The sequence below is a fragment of the Anomaloglossus baeobatrachus genome, chromosome 4, assembly GCF_048569485.1.
Source record: "Anomaloglossus baeobatrachus isolate aAnoBae1 chromosome 4, aAnoBae1.hap1, whole genome shotgun sequence".
Taxonomy (NCBI): Eukaryota; Metazoa; Chordata; class Amphibia; order Anura; family Aromobatidae; genus Anomaloglossus; species Anomaloglossus baeobatrachus.
The window spans coordinates 174,130,813-174,151,263 of record NC_134356.1 but is presented as its reverse complement, the minus strand read 5'-3'; the positions used below and the strand labels follow the sequence as shown (position 1 = coordinate 174,151,263).

The following is a 20,451-nucleotide window of genomic DNA, read 5'->3' as shown; positions in this document are numbered from 1 at the left end:
CAAAAATCCTTGTTGCCTCCCTCCAGGTGCTGATGTCCACACCAGGGGGTGGAGCCAGGCGGTTGGCCCCACCCACCGAGGAGTTCACAGTCCTGGAGGCGGGAAAAGGAAGGGAGAGCAGTCAGTTGAGTTTGAGGGTTGGAGAGTGTAGTGGAGCAGACTGACCGTGTCCGGGTACGTGGCCCGGGCACATACAGCAAGGTTGGCAGACGGTGGTGACCGTCTGCAGGAGGGGCTGATTGACGTGAACCGTAAGGACCGGGAACGGGCGGTGGCCCGCCGATACCGTAATGGGGAGCGAAGAGAAGCCAGCACCATTCGGCAGGGCCTACGGACCCCGACCAGGCTTGGAGTCGCCGTAAAACCGGCCAAATCCGTTAGCGAAGGGAACCTCCGGGGTTTCCCAGCAGCCAAGACCCGATTGAAGGCAACCGCTCAAACCGTGAAGGGAAATACAGTCCCCGCCAAGGCTATAGTTCCCAGGGCCAGAGCCTGCGGGTAAAAGGGGCTCCCTCAGCATCCATCCAAGCTGGGGAGCGGGTTACCGGTGGGAAGCCATCAGAACCGAGAACATAACACAGGTGCAGGGAAAGGCAGTCACCGCCAACCTACCGGGAGAAAAACCACCGCAGCCGTCTGTGGGACCCGTCCATCCAGCCGTTTGTTTTACTGGAGACTTTGCATTCATCATTGGCTGAGTGAGTAACACTGTGCCGTGCGGCACCGCGCTATCACCGCGACCCTGCACCTCACCAGGACCCGTAACCCACCTGTCATTCCTCCCTCACCGGGCCCCGGGACAACCAACCCCCCTACCCACGGAGGGGAAAAACAACATCTAAGCTGCTCCCTGTCATCGCTCCCGGGATCCCCGTCCAGAGCAGCTGTGGTGTCACAACCTCACCACAACCGTGGGTGGCGTCACGGACAATAAATCCCCAAAACCATTCCCCTTTTCACTCATGGGCGAGGAGCGCCGCTCGAGTCCCCGGATCCGGCCCACCGCTCGAGCCACCGAGCAGCAAGCGAAGCAACCCCGAGCCGGACCCGAGCGTGGTGAGCGCAGCGTCCTCCTCCCCGCCCGCGACAACTTGGCGTCACGAACAGGATCTTACCGCTCTGCCATCTGGTAGAGGTGCGCCTTGTGACCGCCGGAGGTGTCCGGCCGAAAATTTTGAGAAGCCGCCATTTTGGGCGCGAAAACTCCCCGCTCGAGCGTCTCCTCGAGCAGTGGAGGCGCGAAAGCCGAAACCCCGCCCCTGTAGAGGAGGAGCCGGAGAAAGACTAAGGGAGACGTGGATGGAGAGTTGACGGCGTCCTCGAATTGGAGCGCGGGAGCACTCGCCACCGGAGCGTCTAAGCTCTGGGGGAACCGGGTAGCCTTTGAAGACTGCGGCCCGGGTGAGCTCCCAGCCGGGACCGCTGCGTGGCTAGAGCGGGAGCTGGGCCGGTTCTGCTTGAAGGTGAGGGCGCAGAGCCTGCAGCAGCTGCTGGATTGGAAGGCGGAGATGCGCAGAATGGTTGCCGTAGTGGGGGCCCGCGAGCAAGGGGCCGCTGCAGCCGTGCCGCGTCGCGATCAGTCCACCCAAACTCCCGAACCAGCCCTGATTGCGTGGGAGCCGGGGGCCAGCACCGCAGCCGGCGTTCCAAAGAGAGTGCCTCTGATGGAAGAGGGGGTACCAAGCACGCTGCCCCCGCCACCATTCCCAACGGCCGTCAGTGGTTCTGGACTGCACTACTTATGGAGGGAGAACCCAATGTACCGTCCGGACCCCGAGTGGGCCGACCCCCTGCGGTGGTAGCCGCCCTGAAGTCAGCGGTCCCTCCGCTGCAAGTTGTCCCCGTTGGGACCCCCAGTACCATTAAAAGTTTAAATGATGAGAATGAATCAACCGAAGAAGTTTATCTGATTGGAACCGTGATTGAACCGGCCGTTGCCGGCAACTAGTCCCCGTAGGGACTTCCTGCACCGTTTGCATAAGAAACTGCTTACGGACAAGCCCGAGAACTTGCAGGGCAACCACAAACTTGTGGGATGTAAATAATTGTTTGGCTTAAACCGTTACCGCCTCCGGAGAGGCAGATTTGGAGGATGGGCCTGGAGGAAAGGGATGGCCCAGGCCCGCCACTACCGTAACCGGTGGCGATCCTCCGGGGTTCAGGGGTCCCCATGGACGCGGGTCCCCTGAAAGAGACCGTACCCGCTCGGTCAACTTGGTTCTGGACTGGGGCAAGGGGTGCTGCCCACTTCTTAGGGGCAGCATCAGGGCCAGGTTGTTTTGGTGGGAGAAGAGCGGAAACCGTACCGTTTAATAGAAGACAACCGTTCCGTAACGTTAAAGAATGTGCCTCCCGTTATGGGAAGTTTGATTAAAAATGCTTGTGTTTTCATATGTTTTTACTCTTTTACAGTTAACCAAAAATAAAACCGGTGATGGACGGGCAGCCCGCGGACGGTCTGCATTTTACTAAGGGGGAATGTGGCGCCCTGGACAAGCCAGGACGTCACAGGTACTGCAACAACACACCCCACACCCCGGCTAGGCACATCAAAGTCAGACAAAAATCCTTGTTGCCTCCCTCCAGGTGCTGATGTCCACACCAGGGGGAGGAGCCAGGCAGTTGGCCCGACCCACCGAGGAGTTCACAGTCCTGGAGGCGGGAAAAGGAAGGGAGAGCAGTCAGTTGAGTTTGAGGGTTGGAGAGTGTAGGAGTAGTGGAGCAGACTGACCGTGTCCGGGTACGTGGCCAGGGCACATACAGCAAGGTTGGCAGACGGTGGTGACCGTCTGCAGGAGGGGCTGATTGACGTGAACCGTAAGGACCGGGGACAGGCGGTGGCCCGCCGGTACCGGACCGGGGAGCGAAGAGAAGCCAGCACCATTCGGCAGGGCCTACGGACCCCGCCCAGGCTTGGAGTCGCCGTAAAACCGGTCAAATCCGTTAGCGAAGGGAACCTCCGGGGTTTCCCAGCAGCCAAGACCCGATTGAAGGCAACAGCTCAATCCGTGAAGGGAAATACAGTCACCGCCAAGGCTACAGTTCCCAGGGCCAGAGCCTTACGGCAAAAGGGGCTCCCTCAGCCTCCATCCAAGCTGGGGAGCGGGTTACCGGTGGGAAGCCATCAGAACCGAGAACATAACACAGGTGCAGGGAAAGGCAGTCACCGCCAACCTACCGGGAGAAAAACCACCGCAGCCGTCTGTGGGACCCGTCCATCCAGCCGTTTGTTTTACCGGAGACTTTGCATTCATCATTGGCTGAGTGAGTAACACTGTGCCGTGCGGCACCGCGCTGCCCCCGCGACCCTGCACCTCACCAGGACCCGTAACCCACCTGCCATTCCTCCCTCACCGGGCCCCGGGACAACCAACCCCCCTACCCACGGAGGGGAAAAACAACATCTAAGCTGCTCCCTGTCATCGCTCCCGGGATCCCCGTCCAGAGCAGTGGTGGTGTCACAACCTCACCACAACTGTGGGTGGCGTCACGGACAATAAATCCCCAAAACCATTCCCCTTTTCAGTCACGGGCGAGTAGCGCCGCTCGAGTCCCCGGATCCGGCCCACTGCTCGAGCCACCGAGCAGCAAGCGAAGCAACCCCGAGCCGGACCCGAGCGTGGTGAGCGCACCGTCCTCCCCCCCGCCCGCGACAATAACACTAAAAATTTGTTAACCCTATCATTACTGTTGATGAAAGAAACAGGATTAAAGGGGAAGTACACATAAAAGCTTTTTCATACCTATACTATTATAGGGTCTGTGCAACCATGAAGTCACCAAGCTAAGGTGCTACGTGGGCCTATCATTATGCTCATCTGAAAAATTTAGAGTGCTGTTAGGCTATCTCCTCCATTTTGTCAGTCCCTGAAAATTGTACTTCACTTAGATGTTATCTGAGTGTGGTCCAATTTTTTCAACGGACCCATTGGCTTGCATGGCCGAGTACGATCCGATTTACAGAGGCAAATCGGGCATACTGCATTCATTTTCATCAGACAGACTCGGACCAAGGAAAAAATAACGTTTGTCCGAGTGCGATGCAATGTTTGGTCAAATCGCACTTGACCGAAAATACAGTCTTCTGCACCTTGCCTTACATGTAGTGCACCAGGCCAGCTATAGGAGAATGGGAGTGTGAGTGGTCGCTCATCAGCATTTTGCTGCCTCCCCATGTGTTGCTTGTCTGCAGTGTATTGATGATATAACCGTACATTGGCAAGTATGGCTTCTTATTTTTCTGTCATATTGATAAATAACTTCCATTATTTCCATTTTTACCAGAAATGAAGTCAGAACTCAGTGTCTTAATGGAACGTCTGAAGGTTCAAATGGACGATCTTGAATCCCAGAACGAGACCTTGCGGGCCGTGAAATCGATTTGCCAGGAGAATAGTAAGAAATATATATGTGTATATCTATCTATCTATCTATCTATCTATCTATCTATCTATCTATCTATCTATCTATCTATCTATCTATCTATCTATCTATCTATCTATCTATCTATATATATGTATATATATATATACAGTGCTGGCTAAAAGTATTGGCACCCCTGCAATTCTGTCAGAGAATACTCAGTTTATTCCTGAAAATGATTGCAATCACAAATTATTTGATATTATTATCCTCATATAATTTGTCTTCAATGAAAAAAAACAAACATTTTCATAAAGCCAAATTGGATATAATTCCACACCAAACATAAAAAAGGGGGTGGACAAAAGCAGTGCTTTTTTTGCGGTGGTACGCGCCGGTACAGCGTACCGGAAAATCTGAAGAGCGCCTCTGGCTCTGTCCACATGGCTAATTTGTAAACTATTCAAATTAGCCATGTGGAGCGAAGGCAGGAGCCAGAGGCATCTCCAGGGGGCGCTGTCGGGCTGCCTGATGCGGCGGTGTGGAAGTCTTTCGGGTGGGAGCCGCTATTCTCTGAGCGAAGCTGTCACGCTGACAGCTGTACTCATAGAAGCTGCAGCGCGCGGCTCCCACTGCTCAATTGTCCTAGTATCTGTCAGATTCGAGGACAATTGAAGCGGTGACGCCGGCGCTGACTTCCGGATCAGCGCGACGGCTGCCATGTGATCAGGTCAGCTGATCAGACTGCTGACCCGGAAGCCAGCGCCACAGCGCAGAGGCGGCAGAGAAATGCTGAGAAGTGCTCCACTGTGGAGCTGAAGAAGACATGGACGGAGGAACATTATGGGGTAAGAGGGTAGTATTTATGAAACAGTATCGGGGAGAGGGGGGGGAGGGAACTATTTGTGGACACACTATGGGGGGGACAGATGGTGAGAGAGGGAACCATCTGTGCACAGACTATGGGGGGGACAGAGGGTGGGGAGGGGGCAATATGTATATACACAGTATGGATGGGGGAGGGAACTATCTGTGGACAGAGTATGGGGAGAGAGAGGATGAGGTTTCATGCATGGGGAGAGAGGATGAGGGGTGATGTATGGGGAGAGAGAGGATGAGGTTTCATTCATGGGGAGAGAGGATGAGGGGTGATGTATGGGGAGAGAGAGGATGAGGTTTCATTCATGGGGAGAGGATGAGGGGTGATGTATGGGGAGAGAGAGGATGAGGTTTCATGCATGGGGAGAGAGGATAAGGGGTGATATATGGGGAGAGAGAGGATGAGGTTTCATGTATGGGGAGAGAAATGATGAGGGGTGATGTATGGGGAGAGAGGATGAGGTTTCATTCATGGGGAGAGAGGATGTGGGGTGATGTATGGGGAGAGAGGATGAGGTTTCATGCATGGGGAGAGAGGATGAGGGGTGATGCATTGGGGAGAGAGAGGATGAGGTTTCATGCATGGGGGGAGAGGATGAGGGGTGATATATGGGGAGAGAGAGGATGAGGTTTCATTCATGGGGAGAGAGGATGAGGGGTGATGTATGGGGAGAAAGAGGATGATTTTTCATGCATGGAGAGAGAGGATGAGGGGTGGTGTATGGGGAGAGAGAGGAGGAGGTTTCATTCATGGGGAGAGAGGATGAGGGGTGATGTATGGGGAGAGAAGATGAGGTTTCATGCATAGGGAGAGAGGATGAGGGGTGATGTATGGGGAGAGAGAGTATGAGGTTTCATGCATGGGGTCAAAGGATGAGGGGTGATGCATGGGGAGAGAGAGTATGAGGTTTCATGCATGGGGTCAAAGGATGAGGGGTGATGCATGGGGAGAGAGAGGATGAGGTTTCATGCATGGGGAGAGAAAAGATGAGGGGTGATGTATGGGGAGAGAGAGGATGAGGTTTCATGTATGGGGAGAGAGAGGATGAGGTTTCATGTATGGGGAGAGAGGATGAGACTTCATGTATGGGGAGAGAGAGGATGAAGTTTCATGTATGGAGAGAGAGAGGATGAGGTTTCATGTATGGGGAGAGAGAGGATGAGGTTTCATGTATGGGGAGAGAGAGGATGAGGTTTCATGCATGGGGAGAGAGAGGATAAGGTTTCATGCATGGAGAGAGAAATGATGAGGGGTGATGTATGGGGAGAGAGAGGATGAGGTTTCATACATAGAGAGAGAAATGATGAGGGGTGATGTATGGGGAGAGAGAGGATGAGGTTTCATTCATGGGGAGAGAGGATGAGGGGTGATGCATGGGGAGAGAGAGGATAAGGTTTCATGCATGGGGAGAGAGGATGAGGGGTGATGCATGGGGAGAGAGGGGATGATGTTTCATGCATGGGGACAGAGGATGAAGGATGATGCATTGGGAGAGAGAGGATGAGGTTTCATGCATGGGGACAGAGGATGAGGGGTGACGTATGGGGAGAGAGAGGATGAGGTTTCATGCATGGGGAGAGAAATGATGAGGGTTGATGTATGGGGAGAGAGAGAATGAGGTGTAATACTTATTCTATGTTCTGAGGATTTCGATAGCGTAGGGCAATGACAATCAGAGACGAGTTCCGGGTACAAGATGTTTTATAGTATGTCACCACGGTAGATACAGAACAAACACAACAACACAATAACACATACAATACTTTCCGGAATAGACGCGCAGGGGATTCCCGGGGCCACGCACCGGACTCCCCCAGGGAGACCACCAGAGCGAACCCCTATACAGGGACTGTCCGGCAATCTACCCCGGAAGGCCTAAATGCGCAGCAGCCGGGATAAGGAGCAAGCAGTAAAGTCAATGAGTGTCCGTACGGAAATGTTTGTCCAGAATGGTTACGAACCAAAAGAGAACCAGGCGGAGTGCTGACCGAAGATGGTAAACGGAATCCGGGCACAGCCTTGAAGAGCCGGGTACAGTCCAGAGTCAATCGGTAGGTAGTCTTTTAGGGGAATCCAGAGGCAATCAGGAATAAGCAGCAAACACAGCAGGAGCACACAGCAGGCAGTATACTCAGGCACTGGACTGGGCTGGGAGGCGGCCTTTTAAGCAGCTGGACAGGAAGTAGGGCAACAGAACGGTAACCTCCATGTTAACCGAGGGCAAGGGCAGTCAAAAGAGAACTGGAAAACCTGGAAACCTGACATTACTCCCCCCCCCACAGACGGCCTCAGGACGGATCAGGGCCAGGTTTGTCCGGGTACCGTCGATGAAACTGAGCAATCTTCCGGGGTGCCCGAATGTTACCCACCGGTTCCCAGGAATCGTCCTCGGGGGCGTACCCCTGCCAACGTACCAGATACTGAAGCCGACGACGATGGAGCCGGGAGTCAATAATGTCCTCAACCACGAACTGTTCCTCGCCGTCGACCATCACAGGCGGAGGAGGAGGCACAATACGACCATGAAACGTATTAGGGGAAACGGGTTTGAGGAGAGACACATGAAAGACCGGGTGTACCTTTAGATGGTGCGGTAACCGTAGCCGACAGGCCACAGGGCTCACGATCCCGGTGATTTTAAACGGACCGATGAATTTTTGTCCTAGTTTTTGCGAAGGAACACCCAATCTCAGGTTTTTGGTGGATAACCATACAGAGTCCCCTACCTTATACATGGGTGCCGGTTTCCGGTGAGTGTCCGCCGACCTCTTGTAACGCTCCTGGGCCGTAGCCACGGTGTCCTTTAGAACCTCCAGATTTTGTCGTATTTCTGTCACTCTGTCCTCCACCGCTGGTACCGAAACCGCAACCGGTGACCTAGGCAAAATAGTCGGATGGTAACCCAGGTTAGCGAAAAAGGGCGTTACCTTAGTGGAGCTGCTCTGTGTGTTGTTGTAGGAGAACTCCGCCAACGGAAGCATCTTCAACCAATCGTCTTGGAGATGGCTGACATAACAGCGAAGGTATTGTTCCAGGGTTTGATTCGTCCGTTCGGTTTGTCCATTTGTCTGAGGATGGTATGCAGAAGACAAACAGACATCAATCTGGAGTGCCGTACAAAACCCCTTCCAGAATCTAGACGTGAACTGCACGCCCCGATCGGAGATGATCTCATCCGGTACCCCATGCAATCGGAATACGTTCTGGACAACCAAATCCACTGTCTCTGCGGCTGAGGGAAGACCGGTACACGGAATGAAGTGAGCAGCTTTAGTCAATCGATCCACCACCACTAAAATGGTATTATGCCCGCCTGAGACTGGCAACTCCACAATAAAATCCATGGAGATAGACCCCCAAGGGCGAGATGGCACGGGTAACGGTTGGAGGAGTCCCGTAGGAGCCACACGAGGGACCTTGCACCGGGCACAAACCACACATGAGTGGACATAGTCCTTCACGTCCTTTAAACAGGTAGGCCACCAGAAAAACCGGCTCAGAAATTCCTGCGTCTTCTGTACCCCCCTATGACCGGCCAACACGGAGTCATGAACCAACTTGAGAACCCGAAGTCTTACGGCCTCCGGGACATAAATGCGTCGTTCTCTTAACCACACACCATTCCGAAGAACAAGAGTTACATCATTCGGGGGGGCAGCAAGAAATACATCACCATCATAGGCCAGCTTGATGTCCTTCCACAAGTCCTGGTCCTGGATTACTCCAACGAAATTGGCATCTGATAACACGGTCTGCGACGGGGTTCCAGGCACGGAGTCCACGGCAGGGATTCGGGACAAGGCATCGGCTTTCCCATTACGTGAACCTGGACGGTATGTAACAACAAAATTGAATTGGTTAAGAAATAGGCTCCAACGGGCTTGCCGTGGAGACAGGCACCTGGCAGACTTAAGAAATTCCAGATTACGATGATCTGTGAGTACTATCACTTGCTGCGTGGCTCCCTGTAAGTGGTGTCTCCATTCCTTGAAGGCGGCAATAATCGCCAATAATTCCTTATCCGCAATGTCGTAGTTCCTTTCCGCAGGGGACAACCTGCGGGAGAAGAAGGCACACGGATGCAGGAGACTCTTGTCCCCGGTCCTTTGAGAAAGAATGGCCCCTAATGCGTAGTCGGAAGCGTCGACCTCCACGATGAAGGGAAGTGCGGGATTCGGATGCACTAGTATGGGTGCTGAGGTAAAACATCCCTTGAGACGATGGAACGCTTCCTGAGCCTGGGCGGACCATACAAACTTCTGTCCTTTCTTAGTCAACAGGGTGATGGGACGAACAATCTCTGAAAAGTTACGGATAAAGCGTCGGTAAAAGTTGGCAAAACCGACAAAGCGTTGTACCTCTTTGATGTTTCCCGGTTCCGGCCAGTCGAGAATGGCTTGTATCTTGCTAGATTCCATGTTCAGTCCCTGAGGAGAGATGACATAACCTAAGAATTGTATTTGTGAGCAGTGGAACTCACATTTCTCCAGTTTAATGTACAGGTGGTTGTCCCTCAGCCGGGTAAGTACGGTCTTGACGTGCTCCTGGTGTTCCTGGAGAGAATCAGAAAAGATTAGAATATCATCCAGATAGATCACCATGAATTGGTCCATGATATCCCTGAAAATATCATTAACTAGATGTTGAAATGCCGCAGGAGCGTTACAAAGTCCAAAAGGCATCACTAAATACTCAAAATGTCCGTACCGACATCGGAACGCGGTCTTCCACTCGTCTCCGGGACGTATACGAAGCAGATTATATGCCCCACGGAGGTCCAATTTGGTGAATATCTTTGCCTGTTGGACTCTCTCCAATAGCTCCGGAATCAACGGTAACGGATACCGGTTCCGGATGGTTATTTTATTCAGTTCCCGGTAGTCAATACAGGGTCTCAGAGTCCCCTCCTTCTTTTTCACAAAAAAGATGGGTGCCCCTGCGGGCGAGGTAGACGGGCGAATAAATCCCTTGGCCAGGCTTTCATCAATATACTCCTTTAGGGCTTCTAGCTCAGGTGCCGCCAACGGGTAAACATGACCAAACGGGATTTCTGCCCCTGGGAGTAAGTCTATGGGGCAATCATACGGTCTATGCGGAGGAAGCCGATCGGCTTTTCTTTTGTCGCATATGTCAGCGAAGTCACGATAAACCGAGGGTAAAACGGGTACCTGTACCGTGCCTTCTGCATGTGGTGTTACCGGAACCGGAACAGTTGGACAAATGGCCGGATCACTCTGCGGTGGGAAGGATATCTCCTTAGTTTCCCAATTGATGACCGGATTTGTAGACCGTAGCCACGGAATACCTAAAATAATCGGAAAATGTGGAGAAGTGATCATCATGAAAATAAGAGTCTCCTGCTGACCTGGTTTCATCACGCATTCTAGCGGTACTGTTTCCCGATCCACTGGTCCAGATGTTAACGGAGATCCGTCTACCGTCTCCATGGTAACCGGTGAGGATCTTTGCTGAGTCCGGATACCGTGTTTACTAGCAAAAGAAAAGTCCATGAAATTTCCCCCTGCCCCAGAGTCTATCATTGCAGAGGTAGGAATTAGCTGTCCCTCCCACCGGATCTGAATGGGGAGTGAACAATGGGTATATTTCCCTTCTGAGTCCTTCGGTGAGGTAGACATTACAGTCAAGGGAAATACCGCATCCAAGTGTCCACTTGCCTCAGAGATATCAGACTCTGCGTCCGTGTTATCACACTCTGCCATGGCTGCCAATACCTTATTTGGGCGATTCGGACGTTTCGGGCAGTCGATTAAGAAATGGTCCGATTGACCGCAGTAGAAACACAAACGCTCACGGAGCCGGTGTTCACGACGTTCGTTGGTCTCTCGCTTTTGTAGAGAGTCCACTTGCATAGGAACGTCCTCAGCCTCCCGTGGCGTCCTGAAAGCAGGTTCTCTGGAAGGAAACGTATTATTATTTATACGGTTTATAGCTGCCCATTTTTCCTGTCTACGTTCCGTCAAACGGGTATCTATGCGCACACAGTGCTGGAGAAACAGGTCAAAATCCCCTGGGGATTCGGAACGGGCTAACTCGTCCTTGATGGTACCGGACAAACCCTTTCTGAAAACGGACAATAATGCATTGTTTCCCCAGTCGGTGTCTACCACTAACCTCCTGAACTCAGTGGCGTATTCAATGACAGAGCGCTTTCCCTGACGTAAGGAAAGGAGAGCAGATTCAGCGGTAGCACGGCGATTCGGATCATCAAACATCTGCGCCATTGCGTTCAGAAAGTCATCTAGGTGATTTAAACGGATGTCCCGGTTCTCTATCATAGGATTAGCCCAAGCCAGTGCTCGTGAGGTTAATAACATGATGATACATAACACCTTTGACCGGTCAGAACGGTAATAATCAGCATGTACATCGAAAAACAGTATACATTGGTTAATAAATCCACGGAACTGACTACGATCACCATTGAAACGGAATGGGGGTAACCTAGGCATACCGGCTGCTGGTACGGACGTAGTGGGGACGGCTTCCTGAGCCTCCACTCTGACTTGCAAATCCTGTATAGCCGGACCCAGTACCTGGTGATCATGGCCCAGCTGCGCTTCCACATCTCTAAGCTTAGTCTGCACCACCTCCATCTCCTGCTGCAGGGAGTTAATCATGGAGAACAGCTGATCTACTCCTCGTGTCTCAGTCATTGCCCCAGCGAAATCCTCTAAAGGCCTGAGTATAATGTAATACTTATTCTATGTTCTGAGGATTTCGATAGCGTAGGGCAATGACAATCAGAGACGAGTTCCGGGTACAAGATGTTTTATAGTATGTCACCACGGTAGATACAGAACAAACACAACAACACAATAACACATACAATACTTTCCGGAATAGACGCGCAGGGGATTCCCGGGGCCACGCACCGGACTCCCCCAGGGAGACCACCAGAGCGAACCCCTATACAGGGACTGTCCGGCAATCTACCCCGGAAGGCCTAAATGCGCAGCAGCCGGGATAAGGAGCAAGCAGTAAAGTCAATGAGTGTCCGTACGGAAATGTTTGTCCAGAATGGTTACGAACCAAAAGAGAACCAGGCGGAGTGCTGACCGAAGATGGTAAACGGAATCCGGGCACAGCCTTGAAGAGCCGGGTACAGTCCAGAGTCAATCGGTAGGTAGTCTTTTAGGGGAATCCAGAGGCAATCAGGAATAAGCAGCAAACACAGCAGGCAGTATACTCAGGCACTGGACTGGGCTGGGAGGCGGCCTTTTAAGCAGCTGGACAGGAAGTAGGGCAACAGAACGGTAACCTCCATGTTAACCGAGGGCAAGGGCAGTCAAAAGAGAACTGGAAAACCTGGAAACCTGACATGAGGTTTCATTCATGGAGAGAGAGGATGAGGGGTGATGTATGGCGAGAGAGAGGATGAGGTTTCATGCATGGGGAGAGAGGATGAGGGGTGATGTATGGGAAAACTTAGAGGATGAGGTTTCATGCATGGGGACAGAGGATGAGGGGTGATGCATGGGGAGAGAGAGGATGAGGTTTCATTCATGGGGAGAGAGATTGAGAGGTGATGCATGGGGAGAGAGAGGATGAGGTTTCATGCATGGGGAGAGAGGATGAGGGGTGATGCATGGGGAGAGAGAGGATGAGGTTTCATGTATGGGGAGAGAGAGGATGAGGTTTCATGTATGGGGAGAGAGGATGAGATTTCATGTATGGGGAGAGAGAGGATGAAGTTTCATGTATGGAGAGAGAGGATGAGGTGTTATGATCCGGAACCATGGAAGACCACCACAAATCATTGGTAAAAGGTGACAAGAGCATTGGCAACTAATCTGGCCGCCATCCCCTTACTAACCATCACAACTAGAAGTAGCCGAGGGGTGAACTAACATCCTGTGCACCGCGAACCCAGCCGGAGAACTAACTATCCTAAAGGAAGGAAAGATGAATAGCTCTCTGCCTCAGAAAATAGACAAGAATAGCAAGCCCCCCACATTCAAAGACTGCGGTGATATAGGAAAAACACAATACACAGATAGATGACAGGATTAGCAAAAGGTGAGGCCCCCACTGACTAAAATAGGAAAGGACAGGAAAGGGACTGATGGTGGCCAGAGAAAAACCCTGCAAAATTCCAAATTCCTGATAGTACAAAAAGGCCCTCAGATCGCACGATCTGAACTCCATCCTATACCAGGTGCTTTTGTCATACCAGTGAACAGAAAACAAGAATCATAACAAATTCAACAAGCCACAAACACATGGACCCAAAGGAGCTATACTCCAAACAGAACTGCAGGGAGTTCCCCAGCAAAGCAACTGAGGGGGAAAATCCCTGCAAGCAAATAAACTGAAAACTACCACAGCAAGTGACAAACCCAGAAAAGAGCAAAAGAACCAAACAATAAATAAAGAGCAAGCACTTATCTGGAGTAGATGTGGTGTGGAGCAGAATGAAGCAGGCTGGTGATACAAAGAACAACTGACATCCAGCATCACCTGCTATCAGAGCAGGATTTAAATAAGCAGAGAGTTAGCAAAGGAAACGCCCATTGCACAACACACCTGGTCCAAGTCCAAACCATTCCTGGCCACCAGAGGGAGCCTCCCAGCAGCCAAAACATAACTAACATTCACAACAGTACCCCCCCTTGAGGAGGGGTCACCGAACCCTCACCAACGCCATCGGGTCGCTCGGGATGAGCATGATGGAAGGCGCGAACCAACCTGTCCGCATGAATGTCAGAAGCCACAACCCAAGAGTTATCCTCCTGCCCATAACCCTTCCATTTCACAAGGTACTGAAGCTGACGCCTACTGCGATGGGAATCCAGAATTTTTTCAACCTCATACTCCAGATCCCCTTGTACCAAAACAGGGTCAGGAGGCGCTGCTGCAGGAACTGTTGGCTCAACATGTTTCTTCAACAAGGACTTATGGAAGACATTGTGAATTCTAAATGACGCAGGCAGAATCAAACGGAAAGATACAGGGTTGATAATCTCCGAAATCTTATGAGGTCCAATAAATCTGGGCTTAAATTTAGGAGATGGAACTCTCATAGGAATATTTTTAGAGGACAACCACACCATGTCCCCTACTTTAAACCGGGGACCAACAGTCCAACGCCGGTTGGCAAACTTTTAGGCAGTTTCTTGGGACTGAAACAATTTATCCACTACCTGCCCCCAAATCTGCTGCATTCTGTTGACTACCGAATCCACCCCTGGACAGTCAGACGCCTCAAGCTGCCCTGAGAGGAACCTAGGGTGATACCCAAAATTGCAGAAAAAGGGGGACAACAATGTGGTAGAGCTAGCTCTATTGTTAAGGGCAAATTCAGCCAAAGGCAAAAACGAAACCCAGTCATCCTGATCCGCAGAAACAAAACACCGTAAATAGGTCTCCAGGGTCTGGTTAGCCCTTTCAGTCTGACCGTTGGTCTGAGGATGAAACGCCGAGGAGAAAGACAGCTGAACACCCAATTTGGAGCAAAAAATCCTCCAAAACCTGGATACAAACTGCACCCCTCTGTCAGAAACAATGTTTTCGGGAATACCATGCAAACGAACAACATGTTGGAAAAACAAAGGCACCAACTCTGATGAAGACGGCAACTTAGATAGGGGAACCAAGTGGACCATCTTGGAGAATCTGTCACAGATCATTCAAATCACAGTCATTTTCTGAGAGACGGGAAGCTCTGAAATAAAATCCATAGAGATGTGCGTCCAAGGTTTCTTAGGTACCGGCAAAGGCAATAATAGCCCACTAGAACGTGAACAACAGAGCTTGGACCTAGAAGAAACTCCACACGACTGCACAAAACAACGGACATCCCGGGACAGGGAAGGCCACCAAAAAGAGCGTCTCACAAGATCCCGAGTATCAAAAATGCCAGGATGACCCGCCAAAACAGAGCAATGAACCTCAGAGACAACTCGGTCTCTCCATTGGTCCGGGACAAACAGTTTCCCCGTAGGACATCTCTCTGGTTTATCCCCCTGAAATTCCGCCAGTGCCAACCGCAGATCAGGCGAAATAGCCGAGAAAACTACACCATCATTCAGGATAGTAGACGGTTCAACAACCTCCAAAGAGTCAGCGCAGAAACTCCTGGAAAGGGCATCGGCCTTAACATTCTTGGTGCCCGGCAAAAAAGAGACCACAAAATTAAACCGGGTAAAAAACAAAGCCCACCTGGCCTGCCGAGGATTCAACCTCTTGGCCGATTCCAGATAGATGAGATTCTTGTGGTCCGTAAGCACCACAACTTGATGCCTAGCCCCCTCCAACCAATGCCTCCACTCTTCAAATGCCCACTTCATAGCCAATAATTCCCGGTTCCCCACATCATAATTCCGTTCAGAAGGAGCAAACTTCCGAGAGAAAAAGGCAAAGGGCTTAAGTTTACCCGAAGTAGCGTCTCGTTGAGACAGAACAGCACCTGCTCCGATCTCTGAGGCATCGATCTCAACTTGAAATGGGCGAGACACATCAGGTTGCTGCAGGACTGGGGCAGAAGTGAATCGCCTTTTAAGCTCCTGGAAGGCCACAATTGCCTCTGGGGTCCAATACTCAGCATCAGCTCCCTACTTTGTCAAATCTGTCAGAGGTTTGACAATGGCAGAAAAATTGGCTATAAATTTACGGTAAAAATTAGCAAACCCCAAAAACCGCTGCAGGGATTTTAGAGAAGTCGGTTGCACCCAGTCGTAAATAGCCTGAACCTTAACCGAGTCCATTTCGATAGCGGAGGGAGACAAGATGAAGCCCAAAAAGGAAATCCTTTGCACCCCAAAGAGGCACTTTGACCCCTTAACGTACAGTGCATGATCCTTAAGTATCTGAAAAACAGCCCGTACTTGCCCAACATGAGAGTCCCAATCATCAGAAAAAATCAAGATGTCATCCAAATACACAATCAAAAATTTACCAATAAGGTCCCGAAAAATATCATTCATGAAGGCCTGGAAGACGAAGGGTGCATTAGTGAGCCCAAAAGGCATCACTAGGTATTCAAAATGCCCCTCAGGAGTATTAAAAGCCGTCTTCCATTCATCACCCTCCTTAATACGGATGAGATTATACGCACCCTTGAGATCCAGTTTCGTAAACCATTTGGCACTCTACACTCTAGAGAACAGATCAGACATCAGAGGCAAAGGGTACTGATATTTGACCGTAATTTTATTAAGAAGACGGTAATCAATGCAAGGCCTCAACGAACCATCTTTCTTAGCAACAAAGAAGAAGAATGTGCCCCTTCTCCAATGATTCCCTGATGTATGACCACATGGCACCATGTTCGGGCACAGACAAGTTGAAAATCCGCCCCTTGGGAAATTTACAACCGGGCACCAACTCAATGGCACAGTCACAGTCCCGGTGTGGGGAAAGAGAATCAGATTCCTGGTCATTAAATACATCACGGAAATCAGACAAGAAGGCCGGAACATCAACTCCCTGAGCAGACGTGGACGACACGGAAAGGTCCTGATGCAAACCTTGACAACCCCAACTAGCTACTGACAAGGATCTCCAGTCAAGAACTGGATTATGGGTCTGCAACCACGGAAATCCCAGTACCAAGGTATCCTGTAGATTATGCAATACTAAAAATGTACAAGTTTCCTGATGCGCTGGTGCAACTCTCATAGGCACCTGGGTCCAAAATTGGGGTTTATGTTCTGCCAAAGGGGTAGCATCAATGCCCCTTAAAGGAATTGGATTTTGCAAAGGAACCATGGGGAAACCACAATCCCTAGCAAACCCAAAATCCATCAAATTGGATGCACACTAGGAACTCAGTACTCCGGGACACAGCTCTCCCTAACCAACGATAAATGCAGGGGAAGCACATGGCTACTTATAGATTAACACTGCTGTGAATGTTAAGGAGCCACTCATTACTATTCATGAGCCGCTCATTACTATTCATGAGCGGGTACTTAACATTCACTGCAGTGTTAATATTTAAGTAGCCATGTGCTTCCCCTGCATTCATTGGTCGTTAGTGGGAGAGCTGCATCCCAGAGTGCTCATGAGCCAATCTTTACTATTCATGGTCAGTGGGAAATGAAGACACACACACACACACACACACACACACCACAACTCCCACACAGCCCAACACAAACACACACACACTGGCACACACAAACCACCACACACACACACCGCCGTGCGCACACACACAACCCCGCTCATATCAAGCCCCGCCCACAGACACATATGAAACACAGACACCCACATACCAGGATGGGGGCCATACAAAGATGAAGACTATACCAGGATGGGACACAGACCAGTATGCTGCATACACAAGGATCCTACCTATACCACGATGGGGGTGTTGCGGGCAGGGGCTAGACCGTAGCTAAGGGGCTGCTCGGGGATGCTCGGATCCGGGGCTTTATTGTGGCTCGAGTGGGAACCGGACCCGGGCTCGAGCAGCGGTCCGCCACCCACAAGTGAAAAGGGGTTATTTACAAGGGATAAAGTGTTTGTCAGTGACGCCACCCGTGGGACGCGGTGATGATAGATGGCACCGCCGCTGCCGGTATATGGGGTACCCAGGGCTGATGGATCTAGGCAGCAAGGTAGGGGAGGGGAGTTGTAGTCCCAGGGCCTTGGTTATTGTGAGAGGGATTGCAGGGAGCAGGAAACTCACAGTTCAGTTGTCGTGGTGCTGGATGAGGCTGTATTAATGTCCGGCGCTGCACGTCCTCACCCTCCCCCACCACCCGTATCCCTGATATGTGCTTGGATTAAAGCTTCATCTTTCATCCGATCCTTGTGGAGTGCGACCCTTCTTTTCTATACTTGGATTTTGCATTGTCTTTGCTTTGGAATACGCACCCGGATCTCCCCTGACTTATTGGGAAACTGTGACAGCCAGTCGTATGTGGACAGCTGTGCCCGGTACTCCTCACTGCTGCTCTCTCTCTCTCTCTCTATATATATATATATATATATATATATATGTATATATATTATATCCATTAAGCTAAAACACGAGCATCCTACTTAAAGAGCTCTGTATCTAAAGACTCTAATGCGGGCTTTACACGGTACAACATCGCTAGCATTTGCTGCCGATGTCGAGCGCAATAGCACCCGCCCCCGTCGTACGGCCGATATGTGGTGATCGCTGCCGTAGCGAACATTATCGCTACGGCAGCGTCACACGCACATACCTGCTCTGCGACGTCACTCTAGCCGGCGAACCGCCTCCTTTCTAAGGGGGCGGTTCGTGCGGCGTCACACGGCAGGCGTCCAATAGAAGAGGAGGGGCGGAGATGAGCGGGACGTAACATCCCGCCCACCCACTTCCTTCCTCATTGCCGGTGGAGGCAGGTAAGGAGATGTTCGTCGCTCCTGCGGTGTCACACATAGCGATGTGTGGTGCCGCAGGAACGAGGAACAACATCGCTAATAAGCAGAAAACGATTTTTTGTTTCAGGACGACCTCTCCGCGGCAAACGATTTTGACCGCTTTTGCGATCGTTTCAGGTCACTCATAAGTGTCACACACTGCGTTATCATTAATGACGCCGGATGTGCGTCACAAACAACGTGACCCCGACTATAATTCATTAACGATATTGTAGCGTGTAAAGCCCGCTTAAGTGTATATTCACATGTGCAAATCTTCTGTGTATAGACGTCCGCACAGATCTTGCGGTACATCCTTTTTGCTGCTTTGATGTTGCATTGAAAATGTATTCTTGTAAATTGGAAAGTCCACAGTGTGTCCGCCACATGTGAACATTCCCTAACAAGGGGCACATGACTTCTTGGTCCCACTCACTGGACCCCAGAATCGAGGGCACGTCCCACTTTCTGACGTGGCTTTTACAGTATGTTAAAGTTTGCGCTATGTGACGCCATATAGCACAAGCATAAATATAGTATTGTTTTTTTTCTACAGGTGACTTGTGCAAGTACTTCGTAGACATGGGTGGATTAAGGCTTCTCTATAATTTAGCCAAATCCAGCAGTCACTCCCGGGTAAAGGGAGCCTCCTTATACACGCTGGCGGTCTTGGCACGAAGCAACGGTAAAGATGACCCCAATTCTGACAATTTATTGTAAAATGGTCCAAAATATTTTTAATATTTCTATCCTGACTTCCATTCCAGTGTATTGTCAGCAAATCCTGAGCACCGCCGAATTCTTTGGATACATCTGCACATACTTATCAGATGAGGGGTCTTCGGTAAATCTAAAGCGGATCTCTGTCTTCTTGATCCTGGTCTTGGTGTCTAATAACAGTAAGTCCTCACTTCAGCTGTCAGGGAACTGTCCACACTAAGTTTAGTAGTTCTGCTACATCCTAGTCGTTTCAGCGCTGTCCGTCATCCAGTTTGCCCAGTTCAAGGCCACTTTGGAAATAAGTGGATAGTACAGATGTGAATTGAGCAGCAGGACCCTAGTCCAGTGGCCACGTCACTATTCCGTGGCCGCTGAACAGGATCCCTGCGGATGACCTCCTACCTACCGGTGCCTCTTCTGATCAGTAAGTGCAGTGATGACGTGGTGTCAGGCCTACTAATCAGAAGAGACAGCAGGAAAGAGGAGATTTGCAGGCCTATGGAATAGTGACGTGGCTGCCGGACGACAGTCCTGCAAATCTATTAGCTCATCTCTACTGGGCTCCCATTAAAGGGAATCTGTCAACAGGTTTTTGCCACCTAATCTGAGAGCAGCATAACGTAGGGGCAGATACCCTGATTCCAGCGATGTGTCACTTATTAGGCTTAGCAAACAGCTCAGTAAGTGACACATCACTGGAATCAGGGTCGCTGTCCCTGTGATTTTGATAAAAATCACTGTTTAATCAGCAGGAGATTATTATTACAGGACTACTTGGCCTGGTGCAAGGAAGTCCAGCATATCCATGAGCTCTGTATAGCTGCTAGATCTGTAGGAGAGAAAACATTCATCAAATGTGAATTTCACATCAAATCATCAATATGCCTCAGATTAAAAGCAGAGGTACAGTGTAACCGCACAGAAGCCTTCCTGTGGCTCCGACAATGACGGCCATGTGCAGAAGCCCTAAAGCTGAGAATGAGCTTGTGTAGAGAGAAGCAAATACGTTGTCAGAAACCTCGGCGCCTTCTAATATCCCATGAGGACAAAAAGAATGGGGCATATCGAAATCCATCAGCCCAATCCTTCCTCCATCCGATTGTTCGATGTGTATGGACAGCTATGCCGCATTC

General features: G+C 50.7%; 1 protein-coding gene across 1 annotated transcript in view; it reads left to right on the top strand.

Annotated features, from left to right (window-relative positions):
* The window catches only part of LOC142302355 (telomere repeats-binding bouquet formation protein 1-like), a 63,042-nt gene that overhangs the window by 19,466 nt on the left and 23,125 nt on the right, over positions 1-20,451 (top strand). Inside the window, exons 4-6 of the mRNA XM_075343415.1 lie at positions 4,285-4,395; positions 19,155-19,283; positions 19,366-19,497. Coding sequence (XP_075199530.1) covers positions 4,285-4,395; positions 19,155-19,283; positions 19,366-19,497 — 372 coding nt within the window. The remainder of the gene's footprint in view (positions 1-4,284; positions 4,396-19,154; positions 19,284-19,365; positions 19,498-20,451) is intronic.